General features: G+C 40.5%; 2 protein-coding genes across 4 annotated transcripts in view; both read right to left on the reverse strand.

Annotated features, from left to right (window-relative positions):
• rassf5 (Ras association domain family member 5) overlaps window positions 1–6,978 on the reverse strand; it is a 36,869-nt gene extending 29,891 nt beyond the window's left edge. Inside the window, exon 1 of the mRNA XM_042500856.1 lies at window positions 6,046–6,978. Within this exon, the coding sequence (XP_042356790.1) occupies window positions 6,046–6,886 (841 nt within the window). The 5' untranslated portion in view covers window positions 6,887–6,978. The remainder of the gene's footprint in view (window positions 1–6,045) is intronic.
• Window positions 6,979–9,482: 2,504 nt separating this feature from the next.
• ikbke (inhibitor of nuclear factor kappa B kinase subunit epsilon) lies at window positions 9,483–21,174 on the reverse strand. Of its 3 annotated transcripts, XM_042500877.1 has the most exons (21): window positions 20,884–21,174; window positions 20,295–20,394; window positions 19,864–20,001; window positions 18,931–19,060; window positions 18,599–18,780; window positions 16,553–16,713; window positions 16,096–16,206; window positions 15,786–15,965; window positions 14,354–14,550; window positions 13,944–14,002; window positions 13,724–13,815; window positions 13,476–13,577; window positions 13,066–13,123; window positions 11,818–11,930; window positions 11,654–11,730; window positions 11,530–11,569; window positions 11,340–11,441; window positions 10,202–10,298; window positions 9,899–9,990; window positions 9,735–9,806; window positions 9,483–9,634 (listed from the first exon to the last, which is right to left on the reverse strand). In XM_042500877.1, the coding sequence occupies exons 2-21, from the start codon at window positions 20,391–20,393 to the stop codon at window positions 9,571–9,573; spliced, it is 2,166 nt and encodes a 721-aa protein (XP_042356811.1). In that variant the 5' UTR covers window position 20,394; window positions 20,884–21,174; the 3' UTR covers window positions 9,483–9,570. The 3 variants fall into 3 exon arrangements, with proteins under 3 accessions (XP_042356811.1, XP_042356803.1, XP_042356817.1); XM_042500869.1 differs by having other exon boundaries at window positions 11,530–11,730; XM_042500883.1 differs by lacking the exons at window positions 9,483–9,634; window positions 9,735–9,806; window positions 9,899–9,990; window positions 10,202–10,298; window positions 11,530–11,569 and having other exon boundaries at window positions 11,346–11,509.
• Window positions 21,175–23,576: the final 2,402 nt, after the last annotated feature.

The following is a 23,576-nucleotide window of genomic DNA, read 5'->3' on the forward strand; positions in this document are numbered from 1 at the left end:
AGGGAAGTTTTTAAAATCTGCCAACTAATTAATGATGGAGGGATGATCATGCATTTCCCCAGGGTTAGGTAAATATATGTAACTTCCAGGAGGATAAACAACAAGAACAAAGAAAGTCACATTCTAGCCACCCCCTCTTCTGATAAATAAAGAACAGTCCCTTAGCTGATACTGAAAACAAATGCAGCCTAACAGAAGTGTTTGATGAACATGTGTTGAATATCTCCCTTCAGTACTGAATGCAGACTTCTATTCAGATTCTGTTTGTGAAGCCCTGAAGGAATGTTTTGGCTGAAGTCTAGTTAAAACTAAATTCATCGCATGTCTGGCAAAGCGGCAGCGGTGGTATGCCGGGACAAGAGGGTTATGAGCCATTTAACACAACCTTCCTCCTATGTTTTCTTCTTCAACTGTGAATGGAGCTTTGAGAGAGCCGATGTGAAACAGCTGAAAAGGTTCCTGAGACAAGGTCTGTATTGTGCAGACCAGGGGAAGAGGTAAAACAAGGAAGAAACAGAGTGTAAGGGAAAGGTACGTCCTCCGGAGAGACGAATGCCACGGGGCATAAAGAACACACTGGGAGGGTTACTGTGAAGGTCTGTGGCATATGTGTTTGGGTGTGCGTGCATGTGGAGGCTCCTGGGCAGCCATGTGTCAGAGTGAATATCCCTCCCTGTCTCTGAAGTGGCCAGCACGTGACCCCACATCTGCTGCTGTGGATGCACTGGAACAACAACGACATCCACTCTGCTTGCAAACATTTAAGCACAAATGTTTCTCAAATGCTTTTTCCTATGGTGAAATCATGTTTGGAGGAGCTCTGATCTCGGGAGCATTCACCTCGTCGCACAGTGCTCTGACACAAGGAGCAGAGATATACAGGCTAACTTGCAGGAAACAAACCAAAGTACACAGTGGGGGTGAGAGGACAAATCAGAGGTCGGACCAAGTCATTGTTTTGCACGTCACACATAGGTCTCAGGTCTAAACTTTGAGTTCCTAGTCCTGAACAAGTCTTAATGCGCTCTTAACCAAAAAATAAAATAAAATTTTTACATCAGAGTAATACTATATTACCTAAACCCCAACCCCCATAATACCCCCTAACTCTAACCCTAAACAAGTGTAACCGAAATTAATCATAAAAAAGGGCTGACATTTCACTTTGATAGCATTTAGCAATATTAACCGCTACAACAGCTAGCTCTCTCTGTTACTATTACTGTTACTGTTACTGTTCACTGTGCTCTCGAAATGTCAAAAAAAGTCAGAAGTTGTTGTGCCTCCATCATTCATTTTCAACACACGTGTTTTGTTTTTTTTTTAATGCGAACAAAAGATTTCCTCTGCATCATTTCTCATCAACAGGCACTCAGTGACATACTGTTGTTCTTCAGGGTTGTCTCCTGCACTTTGACTGGACGCTGTCAGATTGATTCAAACACAATGGATCTGTGTCAACTTGCAGGGAATGAACAGCGTGTTAGCTGGTTCAGGAAATTAGGGCATTGAATTGATTCTAAGATACTTTTTAATCTTTTGATCTTTTGACTTGGGGGAAGTTAGCAAGTATTTTCGTGTCAAACGGCTTTAGTCTGAGTTAAAACACAAGTCATTAGTGCTAAAGTCCAAACAGAGTTGCAAGCCTGTTATTATTCTGAAAAGTCGAGTCTAAAGTTGAGTCTAACTCTTATCCAGGGCATGTGACTCCAGTCCACACAGCTGGTGCAAATCCATGCAAACATGGCCACTTCAAACAATCACCAGAGTACCTAGTTGCTAAATGTCTTTATTACTAAATGATTAGTTGATTATTTGTTTACTATAGCAACAGAAAATGAACCAACAACTACAGTATTTTGATAATCGTTTGAGTGATTCAATAAGAAAAATGCCAAAGATTCTCTGATTGCAGCTTCTGAAATGTTCCCCTTCAAATTTCACTTTAAATGCAAATTTAGGGGGTTTGGTCAGACTACATGAACAACTACAAGATGCCAAAATTACGATTGGTATTTTCACTTATTTCTGACATTTTATAGCTTGAACAATTAATATATTTATAGCAAAAAAAGATTATTCAGTAATGAAAACAATCATCAATTGTAGACCTACTTAAAACTGCATGTGGAAGGGGTTCTCCAGATTAATTTTCTGGCTGACACATCATTTTAAATGCTTATTTAGCATTTATAGGGAGTATATAAACACATAGTTAATGGTTCGTGTAGTTGTAAGCAGATATGAGGACATCTTTTAGGTGTTTATGTGTTGTTAACAATTAGAAATCCTATAAATGCTATGAAACATTCATGACTTGCTTATAAACAGTCAACTTGACAGCACAGTAGGCCTATAATGTGGCTCCATTTTTATTTAATGATGTTGATCTACAAATAAACAAATCCTCACTGTGTTATAAAGGTGTCTGACTGTTTGTGTACATGTATAAATCATTCAGGTGGGGTTTAAAAGTGTTCACAGATGTTATTTTACATTTATTAACACTTAAAATGTCCTTAAATTTGCTGACAACTACTTCATGTTGGTCATGTGCTGCTTGTGTTACCCCAATGAGGTTTAAATGGCAACTATATATGCTGAAATCGTGTGCAGGTCAGGTGCATGTTTTATTGCTTGAAAGAGGCTGAGGAGAGTAGAGGACTAAACTCAGTGTGTTATCACACTGGTACCACAACAGCATGGTTCCCTGAAAGCTTTAATTAAATATTAATCTGATGTCTGATTCTGTCTGCCAGTCTGTAATCCCAACCTCTTCATCTTCATCCCTGAGACATAATCCCAGGCAGGAGACACCCAGAGCTGGGATTAAGGAGGCTGCCACTGGCCTCCCTGACTCCCTGCCTCCTCCCTGCCTGCCCTGACCAACGTCGCGACATGACAAATCAAATCACGAGAACACTGATAAACAACAGCCACAGACAGAGTACAACCCAAATCTACTGTACAGATTTATAAAGCTGTTACATGCTGGACTTTTCGGTACAGTTTTTGTATTATTCCTCATTCTTTTTGTGTGTGCATCACACTGTATCTGTGTGTTTTCCTGTGCATGTCATGACAAAGCATTTGTCTTTTAAATGCAAACATCAGAGAGGTGTGGTGGACAGTGGAGTTATGTCCCTAAATGGATCAGATTAGTGTCAGTAGAGCAGATATATAGAGCTCATAGGTGTCTAGACTGTCACTTATCTGACATGTTGGGCATATGCTTCATTATTTTATGCCCCATTAAGGTCTGATGGCACATGTGGATCTCATCTTTATGTGTGTAGTGTATTTATGTATATATAGTGGTGGGGGGTTGCTTTATAGCACGGCCATACCGCAAATCAAACTCCCATCTGACTCCCATGAGGAGCAATAAAGATTTTTTTTAAAAAGGATCGGATGAAAGCCAGCAGTAGGAATAAATTTGGAGCATCACACAACAACAGAGAGCAGCAGACTATGAGACTGGGAGCTCTGGCTAGATTGACAGATTCCACTGAAGGGCAAGGCCACATCACAACAGCCCCTGCGAGCACTCCACCGTCCCAAGGGAGAAAGAGCTGCATAGCTGTTTCTATAAGATTCATATGCAACAAAGCCGGCGCAGATACAGGGAGGGTGACAAATTAAAGACAGACAGAGGGAGCGAGGCACACAGCGAGACAAAGAGACAGAATGATGGTTGTTTATGGTTGCAAGGCCTCCGTCTCTCACTCCCTGTCATTTGCTGGGTGTAGTTGAAGGAAGAGCACGGGCGCATGAGTGTGCGTGTGTGTGCTGTTTCTATTTTGGCAGTTTTGGCTGCGCTTCTCGCCACAAAAATACCCTGAAATGCCTAAATTTGTGTTGCTTGTCATAAATGTCCCGGTGACCCCCCCGTGACTGCGCAGTATACCACACTCACCTCTGATGTGTTCTGGGAAAAGGGAGCGGAAAGGACAGTTTGATCTAGAGGGCAGCTGCTGGCAGCAGAGAACTGGAGCTAATTAGCTCCAGCCATAAAGAGACTAGCGGAAACAAAAAAGTTCTTGGGTTGTAAAGAAACTCATGACTGTGTGTGTTTCTCTGGGTATGTGTGTGAATAGTGCTCCAGTAATCTCTGCTCTCGCTCCACTGAGCTCTTGCTGATAGCACACTAAATCAGACAGCTCTGCAGTGCTGGACAAACTCTCGCTCTTTTCCCCTATCTCTCATTCGCATTGGCTCTCTTTCCTTCCCATCGCTCTTGTTCTAGCTCTCTGTCTCTCCTCATTCCTATCACCCCGCCTCGCTCCACCTCTCCTCTGACTCTTCACTATTTCCGCAATCCCCATTTCTAACCACCTCTGATTATTTCTCTTTTTTTGTTCCATTTCTCCTCGCCTCTGTTCCTCTATTTCAGCCGCTCTGTCCTTTATCCGTCCCTTTCTTCTCTCTCTTTCAATCCTCTCTTCAATTGCTTTATCTCACACTGTTCTGCAGCCGTAGCCTTCCTGTGACAGAGTGCTGCTGACACAATGCCAAGTCAGCAGCCGCATGCACTCGCACACATTAGCACACGCGTACACAGCGTGCATGCATGTACAGTATGTGCACGGAAAAGCCACCCAATACACATACGACTTCAGGCTGTGTGTCTCTGTGCGTAGATAGTCATGCCAGATTAAACACGTATCCACACACTGCCAGGTCAAATTGGCTTGGCCCAAAATGTCTGTGTCCCCGAGCTGTGCAGGTGGGAGTGATGTCATCACAGCCTGAGTCTCTCTGGGCAGTACAGTATATGCAGTCAGTACAGTCAGGTATGTGAGTCCAGAGAAATCAGGAACAATGAATGCAAAAAGTTTCAAATAGGCAGTCAAATATGCAGTCATCCTGCTTCCAGTGTCCCTGTTACATCTGAATGTCTCCTGGAACAAACACGTTGTTCTCAACACAATGTACATGAGTATTGCATTTTTTTAAACTTGTTTTTAAAAATTACCATTAAATCTACATTTTACATACACACTCACAGTTAATTGCAAGCTTTGTTTCTGGATTTCACCAATGCACCACTATTAATTCTACTATCTCTCACAAGCCGAGGCTGCAAATCCCAGAGTGAAAACTCATGGAGGCAAAGCTGGAAGGACAAGATAATGGGCTTTCCATGCATGTTTTTTGGCTGTGTCTATGGAGCAAAATGCTTGGATATGTCCTTCCCTGTCATTCTGGCTTAGTCACAAAGGCACATGCACACTTTGTGTGTACAAGCACAGAGCCACCAGTATGGAAGAGTTAACCACCGTGCTACTTGTGCCCTTCATAAAAATATTGTACCAGGAACAAGATACAGGCCATCAAGTCAAAGCCTGTATTCACCTACAAAGCCTATTCTGTATCATCTGGAAAGGGCAAATAAATATAATGAATCACACAGCAAAAATAAGTGTGAATTAATAAAGTGCATGTCTTGGATTCATGTAATATTAACTCCTTAGAACCACACCTTTGTTGTTGCCTCTCAAAAGCATTTAAACCTCTGGGACTGGAGAAAATTGGTTTGGTTTCTTTGAAAACATGGGGAAAAGGTAATGAGCAGTTTGGTGAGAAATTTCCTACAAATTGCAAAAAAAAAAAAAAAAAAAAAAAGTAGTAAAGGGGACAAGACATTGACTTAATATGGCTAAAGGGAAGATTATTCGATTTTAGAAAAAAAACCTACATCCACAATTCTTATAAATATATATTTAAAACTATGCTACTCAAAATAAAAGTTTTATTTTATTTTCAATGTTTTCTTGTTTCATTTTTTAAACTTATTGTTATCATTTATTTATTTTGTTTATTTTTGTGTAAAAATGTTTAACGTTTTATGCTATTTTTGGGCCATTTCTTGCCATTGCTCATTGTTGTAGCTCATTGCCTTGTAGGCTATTTTTGGAAGAAATCCGCTCAGGTTTCAATGGGTTAAACAGTGCCAAAGAGTTACTAATATAACTTATTTCTACTGGGCATACACAAAAACACTCCTGAGACAGATGAAAACATGACTTGGAGGACTCTACTTACTTTGACACTTGAGCGTCTGTGCAGTGATCTGGCGGCTGCAGGAATCGCACCAGTCCCGCGTGCAAGGACTGGACTCAAACCGGTGCCCCTCTCCCCTCTCGGTCCTCACCCGAGGGTCCAGCCCCCGGGGAAAGATGGACCAGGCCTCCCTGCGGGGAGGGTCAGTGCGGGCCAGCTTGACGACTCCAGTCCTGCCCTGTGTGAGCCGCTCCAGCTGGAGACCACCGCTGTCTCCTTGTGCTGGCACCGAGGAGGAGGAGGAGGAGGAGGAGATGTTTTGTTGTCCGCTGTCTCCGCTCCGGGAGCTCCGTCTCCCATGCGGCGCGTCTCGGTGCCGGTGCGCTCCTTTGTGTCCATTTGCCACCGCTCCGCTGTGCATGACATTGGTGCCCGACCTCTTGTGCGAAGTCCCCTTGCGACCACCTGTGTTCCGGTTTGAGTCACAGTCGATGTTGCTGTTGCAGTCACTGAGCCCGGGTTCACTTTCTGAGCCTGCGGAGCGTCTGTCGCAGTCCGTGCTGCCCTCCTCTCTGTCCGGGCTACGTGGCGCAGCAGGGGCGGCAGGAGCTCCGCATCCTTCTCCGGGCATCACTCCTCCTCTTGTCGCCGCTTCTCCCGCTGGTCCCGGAGACAAGGGGTGAATTCCTGCCTCCCCCTCCGTGGTGACCGACCCGCAGTCCCCGCCGCTAACCGAACTCCTCTTGAACATCTTCTCCCAAGACGACTTCCTCAGCAGGGTGATTTTCTTCCCGCCGCCGCCGCCGGCCAGTCTGTAGAGCAGCGGTTCCGAGTCCAGCCTGTGCGGACTCGGGTGCTGCCCCACCACACTCACAGACGCCATTATCCCGCTCCCTTGTAATGTGTGTGTGTTTGGCTGTTTGGAGTGTGTACTAGTGCGTGTTTTCACTCCGTGCCCTGAATGTAAACTCAACTCACGCCCGCGACAAGCGTGTAGTAGTGACGCAAGGGATCTGACAGCTTAAATGCCACGAGCGCGCTCCCTTTAAAGCGACAGGCGCGCGCGCACTAATCTCTCATACTGTAGGCTCTATATGGCATTACTCGATGAATTATTAACCACTAATTCAATGGATAACGACACTTAGCTTCCTGATTACTCATTGTATTTTTTTGAGTTCTTTTATCACTAATGCTACTTGGCTTTAAGCACACTCTGAATTTGGTGATTATCTTGTGAAACCACTTGAAGGCAGACTACAAAAGGTAGACCGGCATGAACTATTGACCACAATCTCAAATGATGAATTTGTGGAGAGACAGTTTCCCAGATGAAATATTTATACTATGCCAAGATTTTCAAAAAGATATGGCATGTAAAAATATTAAAGATCCCAGATTGTGAAAAGGAAAATTTCCTTGTTGTTACTAAAAAATAAAGCAGGAATAGGTGCTACATAAATACTGTGAAGGTATCAAAATGCTTAGTAAATCTACATTGTCCCTTGAAGCATCATCATCACATTGAGCCGCTCTTTACAGCCTTGTAGCAGTAGCTACGCAACCAGAATGTGCTTTGTCATTGTCTAACATTAGCTCTTTACATCTGACAGTTACATTTAGGCTTCAAAAATCCTTAAAGTGGTGTTCATTCATGAGGATTATCTTGCTGAACAAAGCGTCTAAGTATCAGAAACGTCTGTTTACTGCAGAGCTCATTTTCTGCAGTGATCCAAAATCCAATGGAAAAATCCCATAGGCTTTTTGACAAGGAAGCCAGGGTGACGTTAGCTCCCGGGTTGGCCTACAGAAAAACATCTTCCCTGGGGCACTCTATGTAGACTGTTTGAAAGATTTTGTCTCAGTGTTGAAACTACACAACAAACAGCACATTAACTAATTCAATTGATGTGTAGGTATAAAACAGGACTGACAGCACAGCAAGACTTAAAACTGGACCATATGTACTGAAATTCAAAGTCTAGTGATAAAAACACAATATCACACTTGTATGTGTAGGCTAAGAACAGGAAAGTTATCAAATTTTCCACTTAGCCAAGAGCACGTCATATGAGCAGCACAAAACCACAGAAGCAGTTGAACTCGTCCCCCTTACTAAACCGAGAAAGCCCCCGAGGACACCCACAGCACTCTCATGCAGACCAAGTTAAAAACTTTCTGTTTTATTCTCCGTGCTTTGCAGTGTCACAACAGCTCACTTGTTTTCTGTTTTGTTTGAAACCTTACATCATCAGATCCACGTTAACACCTACCCACATCAACCTTAATGCTGAAGTAATTTGAGTACAGACTGAATATGAGAGTGTGCTGTTGTCTGTTATCTGTTTCCCGAGTGACTTTTCATCCATTGTAATTCAATGTTGTAAACTTACAAGAGGGGGCATGAAACGAGTTTTACTTTCACTTTTCAGCCTGTATTACCTCATCGACAGTGATATAATTTCGCAAAACAAAACCAAACAAGATTAAAAACGTGACAAGGTACGTTTTAAGGTATGTTAAAAGTATATTTTACAGTTTCCTCTAACACTGCGCATCACCTGTGACCCCATAATAAACAAATAAACCCTGGGATTTCCCCACCATGTGAACCCTCGTGACTAAATGTCATTTCATACTGTTCAGTTGCTGTACTGTCACTGGACTGTATACCTTTGTTTGAAAGGAGACGGCGTGGTGAGCGCAGAGTTTCCCTGATTTTGTTTCTTCTCTTTTACAGTTAAACCTACGATAAAGTACAAAGAAATAACTTATCATTCAAGTTAAACATCAACAGAAGAGACAAATGTCACCTCAAAATAACAGTGCTGTGTGCCGAGAGAAGCTGACAATCAATAATGTCATCAATCACTGAATGAATATACTCAAAGTAAACCTAGAAATCAAGTCACATGAAACCCTCTGAATGATCAACCAATGTTGGAAAAAGACAGCAGATGTCTCGAGCCTTCAACACAGACATAAGAAACACAGACATACACAGATGGACAGATATAGTGTCAGTCTGGTTAAATGAATCATTTATGGTTCTTGATATTCTGCGGAACATTTTCTGTGGGACAAAGACGTACTTAGAAAAACACTCTAGCAGCTGACTTGGCATTCATTTGACTTTATCCTGATGGCCCATCACTGTGGCAGCCTATTAGAAATACAATAACACTAAGGGCATTAATGAGGTTTGTATTGAGCTGCTGTACTCTGTCGCCAGCAAAAAAAAAAAAAAAAAACACACACACACACACACACACACACACACACACACACACCCACACACACACACACACACTCACACTCACACTCACACTGAGTAAAAATCCATCAGTGGCATTTCCTCCATCTTCTATCTGTGCATCTTATCTCTAAATTGAGATTCACATTTTATTGATTGTCTTCAGCTGCTTCCTCTTCACACAGCATGGGCTGCAGCTGGTCCTTGAAAAAAGATCCGGTACGTTGTCCAGAACTGTTCGTGAGTGGCAGCTAAAATTAGGTGCTTGACAGAAAGAGTGTGTGGGATTTGTGATTTAAGATGATGCACTTTTGTCACAGTGTAGAGGGTCTGGCCAACCTGGGATCCAGAGCTGCTGCAGGATTCACTGCTCCCAAACTACAGGATAAAACAAATACAAACAGTCATCATCATGTGTTTCATGTTCGTGTGTGGAGACGTGAGTTTCGACAGAGGAAGGAAGCTGGTCTCAACTAACCTCTCAATGATGGTGTTGTTACACTGTAGTTCTCTCACCAACATCTCCATTTCCTCCTTCAAATGATGCATCCTACAACGAGAGGAAGATGTGTTATCAGGGCAACAGGACAACCTTCTCTATCTTGCATGCACACACATACACACAAAAACAAAGACACACACCTAGAGACCATCTGGTCCTTGTCCCTGGGTGTGATTCCGGGCGGTTGTTCGGTTTGCTTGGACTGCAAATTGAAAAGGATTGTGTCCAGAGCCTGAGGAGGGCAGATGAGACTTTAGGTCACTGAGATGCTACATTAGTGAAACCCTAAAAGGACCAAGGAAATAAGATTTCCAAATCTATAACTAAATAAATAAATAATCACATTACTTTTTCATCAGTGAGCATGTCTTTGTGCACACTGTTTTCTTAATTTGATCTGCTGCAGACACAGAACTTCAGCGCAGAAAAAGTGAAATGCTGACCTTATTTTGTTGCTGCTCACTCATCTCCAGGTCTGCCAACAAGCCTGTGGAGAAAGAGCTGAAGTCCTGCAGGCGGGTTTGCATCTCCAGTAAAACACTGCGAACACACAGAGGCAATGGAGAAAAAAAAAAGGTTAAATTAAAACGTTACTCAGGGTTTCCAAACCCCCCCCCCCCCCCGAACTCTCTCCGTTAAGACTCTCACCATTATTCAGTCTGATCTAATGGTGACACGCACATGGTGACATTTGTACTGAAGATAACTTCATGATGATGAATTTCAATTTCACAACTTTCAAAGACCTGAGGGCCATGTGGGAAGTTCTTCTATTTTAAGATTGAAATCTGCTATGGTCAATTTTAAGTTAGTAAAATGTGTTGATAATGATGATAATTTTATATTCAACCTTTTAAAACCAAAACAATGCTTGAACCTTGACCAAACTTTTGAAGTTCACATGTTCATCATAATAATCAAGGCTTCAGATACCAAGTTCACACAGCTGCCTTGGACATTTGGTGGGAACGGAACATAAAAACTTTCGAGTTAGAACCATTTGTTTCCTTGTCACTACACACATTCAAACCTGAAAACTGTCCTGCAAAACTGTTCTCATTAGATTTTAAAAGGAGACTTTCTTTCCATGTAAATCAGTTAAATAAATCAGTCAAATAGCTTCTACAATTACATAAACACTGGAGTAAAGAAAGTGTTTAGAAGAGTTGATTACAACCCATTTGGAAATCTCAGAAAAGCCAACAAAATAAATATCCCTTCCTTTTTCAATTTACATCAGGTGGCACCAACCATATCACTATGCAAAATTAAAATTCCAAATCTGAAGTGTAATACAAATTGATTATCTCAACATTACTTGCTAAACAAGTGTAACATGAAGATAACTAGTGCAGACTACTAATTTAATCTGTTTGAGAGAGACCGCTGAATAGCAATGTCCTACTGTCCTTTGTTTTAATCTTCCTAATGTAAGCTTCCATCATCTCATCTGTGTGCGTGGCTGTCAACCCAAAATGATCTTCTTGTAAACAGTCATAGTGTTTAGGATCACACAGCTGAAGTGACTCTGCTGTATGTTTGGAGTTTTAAAAAAAAAGTGACTTGAGAGCATTCTCTGACCTGCTCCAAGTCCGCGTTGAGGCCAGCAGCTCTTTGTATCTCTGCAAGCAGTCCTCTCTAAGAAGAGATTTCACTCGCTTAATGTGGGACGACAGGTGGATTCTGGGAACGAAGAGCGACAGGCAGCTTACAGGAGAGCTCAGAAACAGGCTGTGAGGGCGGAACAGCATCTGTGTGGACACATACTCACTTCTCAAACTTGTGGATTTGCTCGTCATTGTATGCCAACTCTGTGGTGGAAGTAAGATAAGAGGAAGGTGATTTCAAAAAGAGTAGTAAAAATCCAGTATATACAAACAACAAAACATACATACTGCCAGTTAGTCTATCTTTACGATAATGCTGATGGATTGCCGTAATCTTCTGCAGCAGCATCTCCATCTTCTGACAGCTGTGGAGGCAAAAGATCAGAGTTCAAACACCACAGACCCACGAGGCCACCCTGAAGCTTGGAATAATCCCTGCCTGCCTGGAGTACCTCTTGTCATTGGCCAGCGTCTCCGCTAGCTTGGCCTGTTCAATCTGCAGATGTTCCAGTCGGTTCTGAAACTCCCGGATTCCTGCAGCGTATATGGGCAGATGCTCACGGACCTGCAGAGACAGCAGCCACAGACTCTGATACCTGAATCAAAAAATCATAAATCTGACACAAAAATGAGTGGCTCACAGTCCATAATGTTGCACTTTTGTCTATTCTAGTGTCTATGCTGACATAACCCTTTCATGTCGCCAGCTGCAGGGCAGGTAAAACAAGCTGATATAGAGAAATTAACCAGCCTGGTTTTCAGCCTTACACCTCTTCCTAACATTTAGCAAGCGAGCAAACTCTGAGGGATGATGCAAAAAAAAAACTGATCAGAGACACTATGAGTAACAACAACATTCAGGGAGGTGTGAAAAGCATCGCCAAATAAGACACGGCTAGCAGTTTTTCAAACAAGTGACAAGTGGCTTAGCCTGTTCACTGAAATGCAGCAGGTTAGGACATTTTCACTGGGAAAAATGGAAACAATCTATTGTGTGCTTGACTGCTTGTTTGCGTCCATTTAAGAGGAGGAGGTGCAAGTTTGCCAATAAACACACTGCAATTACCACTTATCACCATAGGTGCCAGCAAAGAGAGCGAAACAGAGATCTGTTTGAAGACTGAGAACTTCAACTAAAAATACAGAAAAGACAGAACTCCTAGAGCAGCCTGGTTGCGTAAAATATAATATTTTGCGATGTGGTGGGTTTGAATCCTGCGTATTGTTATTGTCAAACCTTACTTTTTAGGACAGACTAAAATGTGTTAGTTATAAAAGCTGGCTAGACTTTTTGGGGGCAAAATTTTATACCAGTTTATGTTTCAACATCTCACATCCTACAAGTTTGGCTTAGTTCGGGAATAGGGGTTAGGCAGAAAAAAAGTTTATATTTTTCAAAGTAAGGCATTCATAGAAGTAACATTTTTGTATGGGTACTACAAAAAAAAGACCCAGTCCTACTTTCAATAGTAAGGTAATTTATCAGATTTCAGCAGAGTTGATACCTGCTGATAGACGGCCACCAAAACAGGTTGCCAAAGTTTGAAACGCCTTTTCATGCCATCCCTTCTTTCATCACACTTCTTTGTATTATTGAAGGAATATTGGCATAAAAATATGGGGAAAAAAGCCACATTCCCTACACAATTTCCACCAGCCTCATCAGTCAGACTGTGATACTTCTTCCTAACACCACTCACCAGATGCAGCTTCTGTCTGCTATCAGCTGAAACTTGGTTTTCCGAAGCATAAAGGCCTCTAAGAAAAATAAAGATGCAACAGATGGAGGAAGATGGAGGAAGATGTTGTAGGAGATGTTGTAGGTTAAATTATGATGATGTAAAAGCTGCATTTGGTCAACATTCATCAACAAATTACATCTTTCAGAATCCATAACATACACTGATAGCAGCTAAGATCATACAGTGAGCAATCCAAACCTACAGCACACCAACAATAGCAAATTCAACCTAAAAAAGCAAGTGCAGCTCCACTTGCCATACTGCTATGTATGATAATACATACAGACATATTTGCACATTTTAGCATCTCAAGTTTGAGATCACAGAATTCCTTTATTATGTTCAAATTGTGTGCAGATAAAACTCACAGTGTGTGAGTCCTGTGTTCTAAGTTGAGGCAAGACTGCAGTCTAATGGTGATCATCGTGATATTGTGCATCGCTTCTTCGCACTCCCTGCGCAGCTTCATCCTGAGAAACAATAACGGTGTGAGAGAGGAGAAAAAAATGCACGAGTTTGAAAACGATCGTTAGCTTAAGTCAGTAAATAACCTTGGCGGTAGATCACTCAGTCAAGCAAAAGAAATAAGCTTTGTTTGAGTATGTGTGTGTCTCACATGTAGCTGTAGTATCCTTGCAACAGCAGCTCTCGGTGTGTGTGCAGCAACTGTACTATCCTCACATACTGGTGGACCACTCCCACCATGACCTGCAGACAATAGGGGGTTACAGGAGATAATAAATATGGGCTGGGTGCTTAGAAGACATTAAATTCAAATCAAAAATGAACATAACATCAGGCATGGGTGGCAAAGAAAATCAGCTGAGCAGCAGTACCTTGGAGAAGTTGTAGTCTGCCATAACATCGAACCTGGATGGGATGACAGGAGTCTCTGCTACAAAGGAGAGAAAAAACACACATCCCAAACATACATGGTTTATGGAAGCAGCATGTACATATGTGTGTGCACCTGTGCATTATTAATTGTAATGACACATTATTTTTTGTATATCATTGTACCAGATCTGGGATTAGAATTCACGTAAATATTCTTAAACAGAATTGGTAAAAAAAACAGTTCATTCACAAAGATACTCGTGTTGTTTGAGTAGGTGTGATGCTGGAATACACCAACATCAAAACTCATTCATATCTCCCCAGGGGAAAATATGACAGAATAAAGAAGAGGAAAGCTTTAGACTTCACAGAAACATATCAAACATGAGCGTGTCTTTGATTGTCTTACGTTCTCTATAGGGCAGGCTGGTATTTGCTTCAGGCTCGAAGCTGAGCAGAATGAGGGGCCGGGTAGGTGAAGTACGCGGGAGGTTGACCACCTTCATGTTGCCCTCCAAAGGGAGGTCGTGACCCAGGTACAGAAGATGTTGCAGCTGAACTGCCATACCAGTCTGAGACGCCACCTCCTCAAAGAACACTGACACCCTGAGAGGATTGAGGGAAGAGACAGAGCATGTTTGGCTGCTAGACACCTTTTTTTTAAATTTCAGGTCTGATTCTGCATCTTGATTACATTTTTAGATAACGTTTAGTGCTCTTGGTCACTGCTTTAGCTGTAATACTGCACAAGTTTACTGAAGCGTCCATTATGCCCTGTACAGATGTGGCTTGTTGTTTGCATTAATGTTTATGGAGAAATTGAAAGTGTGTACACATTTTCATTGTGCAGCAATGCATGGGAAAAACCCAGTAACCATTGGTAATTAGTTACAAAATTACAGATTGCATCTGTACAATCTGTAGTTTGAGCAACAGCCATAAAGCCAGCGAAAATCCTTCCAGATTTGAGGAGATGACCTGGGAGATCTAGGCGCAGGCAAAACACGGTAGGGTAGTTTAACACAGGTTATTAACACACACTGTTATGACACAAAGCTGGTTGAAAATCTGCAAAGTATCCCTTTAAGGTTGCAGTGAAGTCTGTTTAAGTTTTCACAAGGCTGCATAAACAATTAGACACAATCCTGTTTACAATCCGAAATAAGTTGTAGAATTGTTATTTCTTTACCCATACAAAACTAATTCCTAAATCACAATTAGAAACAGCCATGAGTCTGTGCACATCACATCATATGCTTGTGTTTTTTCGAGTGTTGTACCCATAATCTTCGGCTTGTTGATGGAATCATCAACCGATGAGTCATGTTATCAATTACTACGATAACGTTTGATCAAATAACAACATCCCATTGGCACTACCTCCTTTACACGGATTCACTTTTTTCTAAAACCCCACCACTTCTCTTGTGATATGCATAATGTAAACAAAAACCCCAAATGAAAAGGGAGAGTACATTCAAAGGTCAGGAAAATACAACTTGTGTAGTAACTTCTTCTGGCACCAATTACACCATTACGATTAAAAATCCAAGTTGAGACAAATATGGATAACATTTAGCAGGTTAAAACTCTTTTAGACTACTTTTAGAAAAAAAAATAACATGGCATGAGCAACTTGTGGGATCCTTGCCATCTTTCCTTTGGATTTTACTGACTCTTAAGGTCTGTCACATCTGCAGGACAGAATAGAAATCTAGTCTGACAATTAGCAATAAATGCTTTTTATTTCAATCTGTTTAAACAGCCCTGTAATTTGTAGTCTGCTTTATTTGTGTTTGATCAGAATAATGTGTGTGGAAAATATGCCTTTGCAGACTTACGTGTTGTAGTGGTGAATGTAGATGCAATGTGCCATGGCCTGCTGCAGAGAGAAGAGGTGAACTGGCTGCCTCTGCAGTATGTCTGTGGTGGCTGTGAAGAACTGGTCAAAACCCCAACACCTCTCCTGGTCAGCCTCCAGTATACCTGCTAGTACTGGAACCAGCTGCACCATCAGACCCCTTCAGACAGAGAGGGCAGAATGGGAGAGAACAGGTGGAGATATTCAAGAAAAACTCAGCATCACGTCACATGTTCTAATCAAAGAGTCACAGAGGTGCATGTTCAAATTATCTTCATCAGGTGACATACTGTGAAAGTTGGCAGTTGTGAGGGAGGTGGTAGCTCCACTCTATAGGCCCGTCCTCCACTCGCTGTATCCCAGCTATTGCCCCCATGGGCTTCTCCGTTGTTATTTTGTACCTACACAATAAAACACACAAGTCAGGCTGATGGATCATTGATGGGTGTTCATTTTCTGCCAGACACTCCCAGATTTCTGAAGAAATTACATGCAGAAAAACATTTCTCCTTAGCTGCAGTAAATATGCTTTTAAACAAGGAAAATGGCTAGTAGGGATCGAGCTTAAGACAAAGAATTTGAGACCCAACTTAACATCATTTTGTATACTGTAAATATGTTTTAAAAAAATATTGAAACTGGTATAATTACTTAATCATCTATGGTTTACGGTGTGTGAAACTCAATGTTGACATCAGAAAAGTGTGGGCTGTGATCTACTTTCTCACACCTGATGCTTTAACTTACATGGTGAGCTTGTTCCTGCGGGGTCCCCCGTACGGTGTGAAGGGAAGACTCCCGGTGGCAGCATGGTAAAATGTCACACCAATACTCCACAGGTCTACACTCACGCCATAGGATTTTTGATGAGGCTTACGCAGCACAGCACGCTCATACATGTCTGGGTGCTACACACACATACACACACACACACACACACACACACACACACACACACACATATATAGACATGCCCACAGTGAGAAATGAGGACACAAACAAGTCTGCAGGGGTGATATACAGTCATGGCACCTTCAAACGCTGACAGCAGTTGAGATTATCATCTAATCTTGAGTACTAAGTATCTAGTGAAATCAGTGTTTTGCCCTAACATGTTTTCTTTCCACAGAAGTCTGTCTTTTTCTCAGAAAAGATCATGAGACTCAGTGGCATGCAAGAATGTAACAGTGAAGTTGCTTTGATGAATAGTCCAGCACCCCATCTGTCCACTAGAGGGCCACGCAGTCTTGATAACACAAGTTGCCTCAAGATATCAACATTTAGGTCGCACAGGTGGGCAGCACAATATATCTTTTTTAAAAATGGTCAGCTCAATGAAATCTTATGTAATAAACATCTTGCAAAAATGGCAATATTGCACTCATTTTTTGAGTTAGTAGAAAGACTATCATTAGAAAATTTCACTTTAAAATGTAGCTCTTATTCTCTTTTTTATTGGTGCCTAGGCTTGGGCTGTATCTATTTTTCACACCTTAATACCTTCCTGACATTTTCCCTGCTATACGGTATATGACCGAATTAGTGTGCTGCAGCCCTACTCCTTAGGACCTGTCTCACAGTCATTTCAACACGATCACTAACACTAGTAACACACGATGATTTTCACTTAAGCTTGAAGTAGAATGACATAAAATCAAACCAGAAATTACATAGAGCACATAGAATTTCAAAACACAGTTTAGAGAGGAAGCTATTCTTATGGGGAAATTGGGCTTTTATAGCAGTAAACATAATATGATTTAATGTGGAAAAACACTGGTTATAGACTGTAAGCAATAACTGCAGCATAAAAGAAAGCAACTGAATTATCAGGAATAATATACACTATATTGATTGCACCATCGACTGTAAAAATGAGTACTTTAAAGAAATGTATTACATATATTAGTACAGAGGTGTTCTTTTCTCAAGAACAAGCAAATATTACAGCCGTGAAATGCAATGCTGTTTCTGCTTGAGAACTTTACCTGGAGGAAAGCTGACCTGATAGACAATGTTACCAAATGTGCAATAATTGTATCACTGTCCATCTATGGGATGCATTGAGCATACATTTTATTGATGCAATATTATTTTAACACTTTCTTTTATCTGATGTCTTTACTTTATTTATCCAGGGCATTAGGTGAGCACTGATGCACTTTCTTAGCAATATCCCCATTAAGTGAGGCAGTAAAACCATTTTCTGTTCATAATGTCACCTTGTGTTCTGTTAAGGTAGCAGTAAAGGAAAATAAATGTGAAAGGTTATGTTAAGAGTGCCTCCAAGCTAACCTGTAATAAAAATGATGAATGAGAACACTGTGCACACCACATGGTGGAGACAAATCTCCAAGAGACAACTGCTGACAACAACAAAGACGTTTGTGAAAATGTCATTTCCACCACAGTTTCCTGTGGGTATCTCTTATGTTGTTTACTACTTGACAAGGTGGATTATGTTTTGAGACCCATTTCTTGTTTGGCTTGTAGAATGTATTAAGAAATACTGTCAAATTTCAACAACATTTTGAGAAAAGTAAATATTCTAAATTTCCTGTATTTCTTGATCTGAAACATACAGGCCGGCCAATTTCCGCCTCCAGAGATTTTCATGTATTTCCATTTTTCCCTGTTTATCTAATAAACTGAAATCAATCTTTACTACATTCTGTAGATATTATATTTGTTATGTTTGGATGACTCAGAAAAAAATGTGTTTAGGGGATTGTGCAGCCTAGGTAACAGCAACAAAACACAGGCTTAAGTTTATTCGTGGGACTGTTATCTTACCAGATATTCTTCAGTTCCATAGATGGACACAAACTTCTCATCATCCTCAAGCTCTCTCGCTGCTCCAAAGTCTGTCAGCTTATAAACAGACCTGCCGTCCTCCCCAACCTGCCGCATGATGTTGCCTGGCTTTATGTCCCGGTGTACCACTCCATTTTCCCGCAGGTGGTTCATCCCCTGCACTGAAGAAAGGAAAGAGGGAATACTTCAGTTTAGGTTTATGAAATTATTGGGAAATACCAAGATATATATATATATATATATATATATATATATATATAAATATATATATATATATATATATATATATATATATATATATATATACCCACCTACACACTGCAAGACTGTGAGGAACTCAGTTTCAGGCAGGCCAAAGGCGTTTTCTGGCTCCTCCAGGACGCTGAGCAGACTTCCTCCTGAGCAATACTCCATCACCAGCACCTTCTGTTTAGACGGCAGCTAAGGAGAGACATTAGGAGGTGAGCTGCAACTCCTTCAACATCGTAAACATAAAAATATATATTCTGAAAACTGTCTCAAAAAATACCATAATAAATACTAGAGAGCTGCTAATATACCTTAGAAAGGTAAGTGACTGAAGGTATGAATATATATGTACTAAGGGTCCCGTATTGTACTAAAATCAGATTGTCATTTTTTTTTATTATAAAGTACTTAAATGTGCTATATAAATACTAAGTATCAAAATGCTCAGTCTACAGGGAAACGCACAGTGTGTATTCAGAAACTGTTACTTTAAACAATCCGTCAGGTTTACTGTGAAGTTGTGATGTCACACATATGATATATAGAGGTGGAAGCTGCTGCTACAGCGCCATTGCATTCATCCATCAGCTGCAATGATGATGCAAAGATGCCAAGAGCACAGATGTGGAAGACCAGAAAACAGAGACCAGTCAGAGCAGGAGCAGGACCAGTCAAGAGTGGGCTTCTTAAAAAGACAGGTGCTAAAATGGACCGTTGCAGAAAGATGATGAATAGAGATCTATTGAGGCAGACAATAACAGAAAAATAAAGTGATTTTTGAACATGAAAGCATGTCAACATGTTCTAATAGGAACCCAAAATAAAAGTATGAACCAGAAAATTTGCAAAATATGGGACCTTTAAAACTATGTTGTCCCAATGTCTAACAATGTAAAACAAGGTGTGCAAATGCTCTCCTGACCATGTCCAAAATTAATATGGATTACGGCTGTTTTCCCTTGTCCTCATCTTTCCTCCTCTCACCATCGCCTTACCTCTTCCACAGCGTACAGCCTGACAATATTGCTGTGGTTGAGCTTCCTCAGCATCTCAAACTCTCTCATCTGGACCTCATGAGGACGGTTGTAGCTCAGCATGTTAAATACCTTGACAGCTACTAGCTCACCCAACCTCTGCACAGAAACACATGGAAAACACACATGGACAAACACACACACACACACACACATATTTAAATCAGCAGATCATGACAGTGTCATGAAAGAACTGAATTTCAAAGATGGCCTACAGCTATATTGCAACCACAACCTTTTCTTATCACACTTCCTGGTGTCGCTTTTAAGCCAGTAAGTAGGCTGTAACGTGACATAATGACACCAGTGGTGTGAATAAGATGCTAAGGGGAAAAAAGAAAAACCTGAAAGTGTGCTATTATGATGACAGGATTCATCCACACTGTGGCTACCTTGTTGCGTGCCTTATAGACACTAGCAGTAGCCCCTTGACCGAGGACATCTTGTAAAGACCACAGGTAGTTTGTTGTACTGGCAGTAATCCCTGACATGCTGGAGGGAAGAGACAGAGACAATAATTGGACAGAGAAATAGAGAAACGTTAACAGAGACCGGGGATAGACAAAAGCCCTTAGTCTTGTCAAATTTAACAGAATACACAGAACAAAGCAGCCGCTTAATAGCTGTAATATAAATGGGGTATTATAACAATACATGTAACTACAGTACAAACACATTACTATTAAATCCCTTGCGTTATATAGGCCTAGGTGTTCCCACAGACATATATACATACGTACTTATATATGTCTGACTTCATCCACGTGGTTGATTAGCTGCGTATGTTCTGGTGACTTTTATTTAGCATTAACTTAGCGTAAATTTACCTGTCAGTCAGCTCGTTGACTGTGCACTTAAATGACACAACAATTCGCTAGTAACTTTTTAACTGGTTTTTTATGATGGTTACCAGCTAACGAGTTCATTAAGTTATTTGGCGAGTCCATTAAAGTAGCTGTAGTAGTTTTCGTGTTAGCTTACCTGTACTGCTGCAGCTAGCTTAATCTGAGCTCGGTGGATTAAACTCCTGACAGCTGTGCCTCCAGCAGGTCTGCAGGATACAGCGACACAGCTGTATTTCTCGTGAAAAAAACGTGGTCAAAATAAACGTCAATCTTGTCAGTTACCGCCCAGACTTTTCCGTAGCTTTACAGTAAACCCGACTTGCTTGAAAGCATAATACGCCTACGTGTGAAACCTCTTCCGTAGTGAGAAACAGCTGCATACTTTCTGAGGAGGTAACTTACAGGGGAAACCTGCTGATAATGAGCAGAAAAAACAGTTTCCTTATGGCGGCAGCTTGCAGCAGTGGATTGCGGTAACAGATTTAGGAAGTGTGGACTTCACACGGCTGGCGGAATAGTTAGAAATGATTGCGGAAATGACAGCGAAGTGCAAACTTGACAGTTTTTTGTCTCTGTCTGAACTTCCGCCTGTGTTACAGTAACTGAGAGAGCACACTGAGCAGGATGGCACATCTCACGGTCCTACATCAAACTACGAAGCGAGGGAAAAAGTCAGGGAATATTTTTCTGTCTCGAGTTCTGACTGGAGAGAAGTTTTAGCTCGGAAAAGAGGAGCCCGAGGAAGCAGAGCCACATGCAGGGCCCTTGAGGGTCCACAGACCCATGTTGGCTGTCTCCATCAGTGCATGAACATGACATGAGTCATTTATGATTGGGTTTTTTTGAGCATTTCATTGATGTGTCTGAGCATGTAAGCGCCACAATCCATCTATGAGAAACCTAAATATGTTACACTGTAAAATTTGACCAGTTGATTTTGCTTATAAAAATCTAGGAAACCAAGTGCCATGAAAAAAATTAAGTAAATAAAAATGTAAATCTTAATTTCTGTTTACTTTATGTACAATTGTTACGTTTACTTAAATCTAGTTATATTTACTTAGTTTTGTAAAGTTTTAGGAATTTTGAAAAGTTTTAGGGACTAAAGTTAACTAAGTATACTGTACTTATATTATGTATTATTATTTATTCATTCTATATTCATTCATTCATTCATTCTTATTTTTGTTAAGTTGTTGCACCACAAGAATGGCACGTTTAATTATTTCTTTATATTTTATTACTAATATTATAAATTCTAGTATTTTAATATTATTATATTATGTATTATTATTTATTCATTCTATATTCATTCATTCATTCATTCTTAATTTTGTTAAGTTGTTGCAACATAAAAATGACAAGTTTAATTAATTTAATCTGTCTAAATTTTAGCAATGTCAAAAGACCACATTTACTGTTTGAATACCAATCACTCATTTTTGTATTTTCTTAAGCATGTTAACAAAACAGAACTTGCAGATCTCCTAACTTAATCACTGTCAAAATCCACCTTTTCATGATCAAATTAAGTCAGACTAACACTTAGAAAGAAGGTAAGGTAATTTCACTTTTTAGGTTGCAACAACTTCACAAAAACAAGTTAATGCAGCTACATTTCAAGTAAACTTAATACTATGATATAAAGTAAACATAAACTAAGATTTGTAGTTACTTTTTCTTTTTCAGGGATGATTCAAGACCCAATAATTTAAGTGAGATCAATTTCATCAGATTTTACAGTGTAGCAGAGACCAGGATGTATGCATGGAATGTAAATAACCTGATTTCTCTGTCATCATGTAAACATAATGGAGTATGATCATAACTGGAAAAAGCCACCGAAACAGGTTATGCTTGTAGGTCTGCACGTAACTGCGCTCCATGTTAAAAGGAAAGTACAGCAGAATTGCCATTGTAATGACAGTCAGCAAATTCTTCCTCGGAAGATACATGTGAGGGCATCAGGTCCTGACCTTTGGGAATTCAGTTAATCCAAGTGCCCACATGTTAGAGATATTTAACCAGAATGAATGTGGTTACATAGACACGAATAACCTATTTATGAGGCTTATCCTTGTTCTAATCATATTTTGGACATGGTGTTTTCATGAGCATGGAGAAATTGGGTATTCACATTCTGTGTGTACACCCCAGTTTCTTTCAGAGTACTCTAATTATTATCAGTCAAATTTATCCACTACCTCAAAGTGTCTGTGATTTGATGTTTTTTTTAAAGATACAGATTTAAAATCTGCATACCTCACTGTGTGCAGCACTTTGGAATCTTGCAGGCATATTTAAGAGTCACTGGGGCAATACAAGAATTTCATTTTCTGAATTACAATGGGTAATATGATAATGTAGATTAATATTATTTATTATTCATATGGTTTAGTATATGAATAACTGCACTGCAGACACTGTGTTTAGTTTGTGTCTACCTGTTAGTCTGCGTGTCACAGCTTTCTTGCCTGACAGGCTCCGCATGTACAAGTAAATGGGACCTACAACCAGTTCAGTCAAAACAATTCATGTTACTCAACCTAATGGGTAGAGTATAATAGTGGGCGCTTTTTAAAGTTTGAAAAAAAAAATTCAGGTCTTCAGGGTTGTCTTTTTTTAAATTCCCAGACTGGATTTAAGACGTAACATTTTTAACAAAAAAACCCCAACACATTATAAGCTGGAGGTGTGCGGTTACAAAGAAATGAGTAATTAAAAGGCAAGTAGAGTCTACTGAAAGATACTAAAGTTGCATCATGGGAAATGTAGGATCGATTGCTATGGGGGCTTGACATGCACTTGGTAATATGTTTTTAGGTTGTA

Source organism: Plectropomus leopardus, chromosome 2, assembly GCF_008729295.1.
Source record: "Plectropomus leopardus isolate mb chromosome 2, YSFRI_Pleo_2.0, whole genome shotgun sequence".
Lineage (NCBI taxonomy): Eukaryota > Metazoa > Chordata > Actinopteri > Perciformes > Serranidae > Plectropomus > Plectropomus leopardus.

Bases quoted from the DNA above. Each gene is read 5' to 3' on its own strand.
- ikbke (XM_042500869.1), bottom strand. From the start codon at position 20,393: ATGTCAGGGATTACTGCCAGTACAACAAACTACCTGTGGTCTTTACAA. The intron at 20,002-20,294 runs GTAGCCACAGTG...GTTTCTGTGCAG, and splicing joins TCTATAAGGCACGCAACAAG to AGGTTGGGTGAGCTAGTAGC. The intron at 14,551-15,785 runs GTAAGTCTGCAA...CAATCCTCTCAG, and splicing joins TACATTCACCACTACAACAC to GGTGTCAGTGTTCTTTGAGG.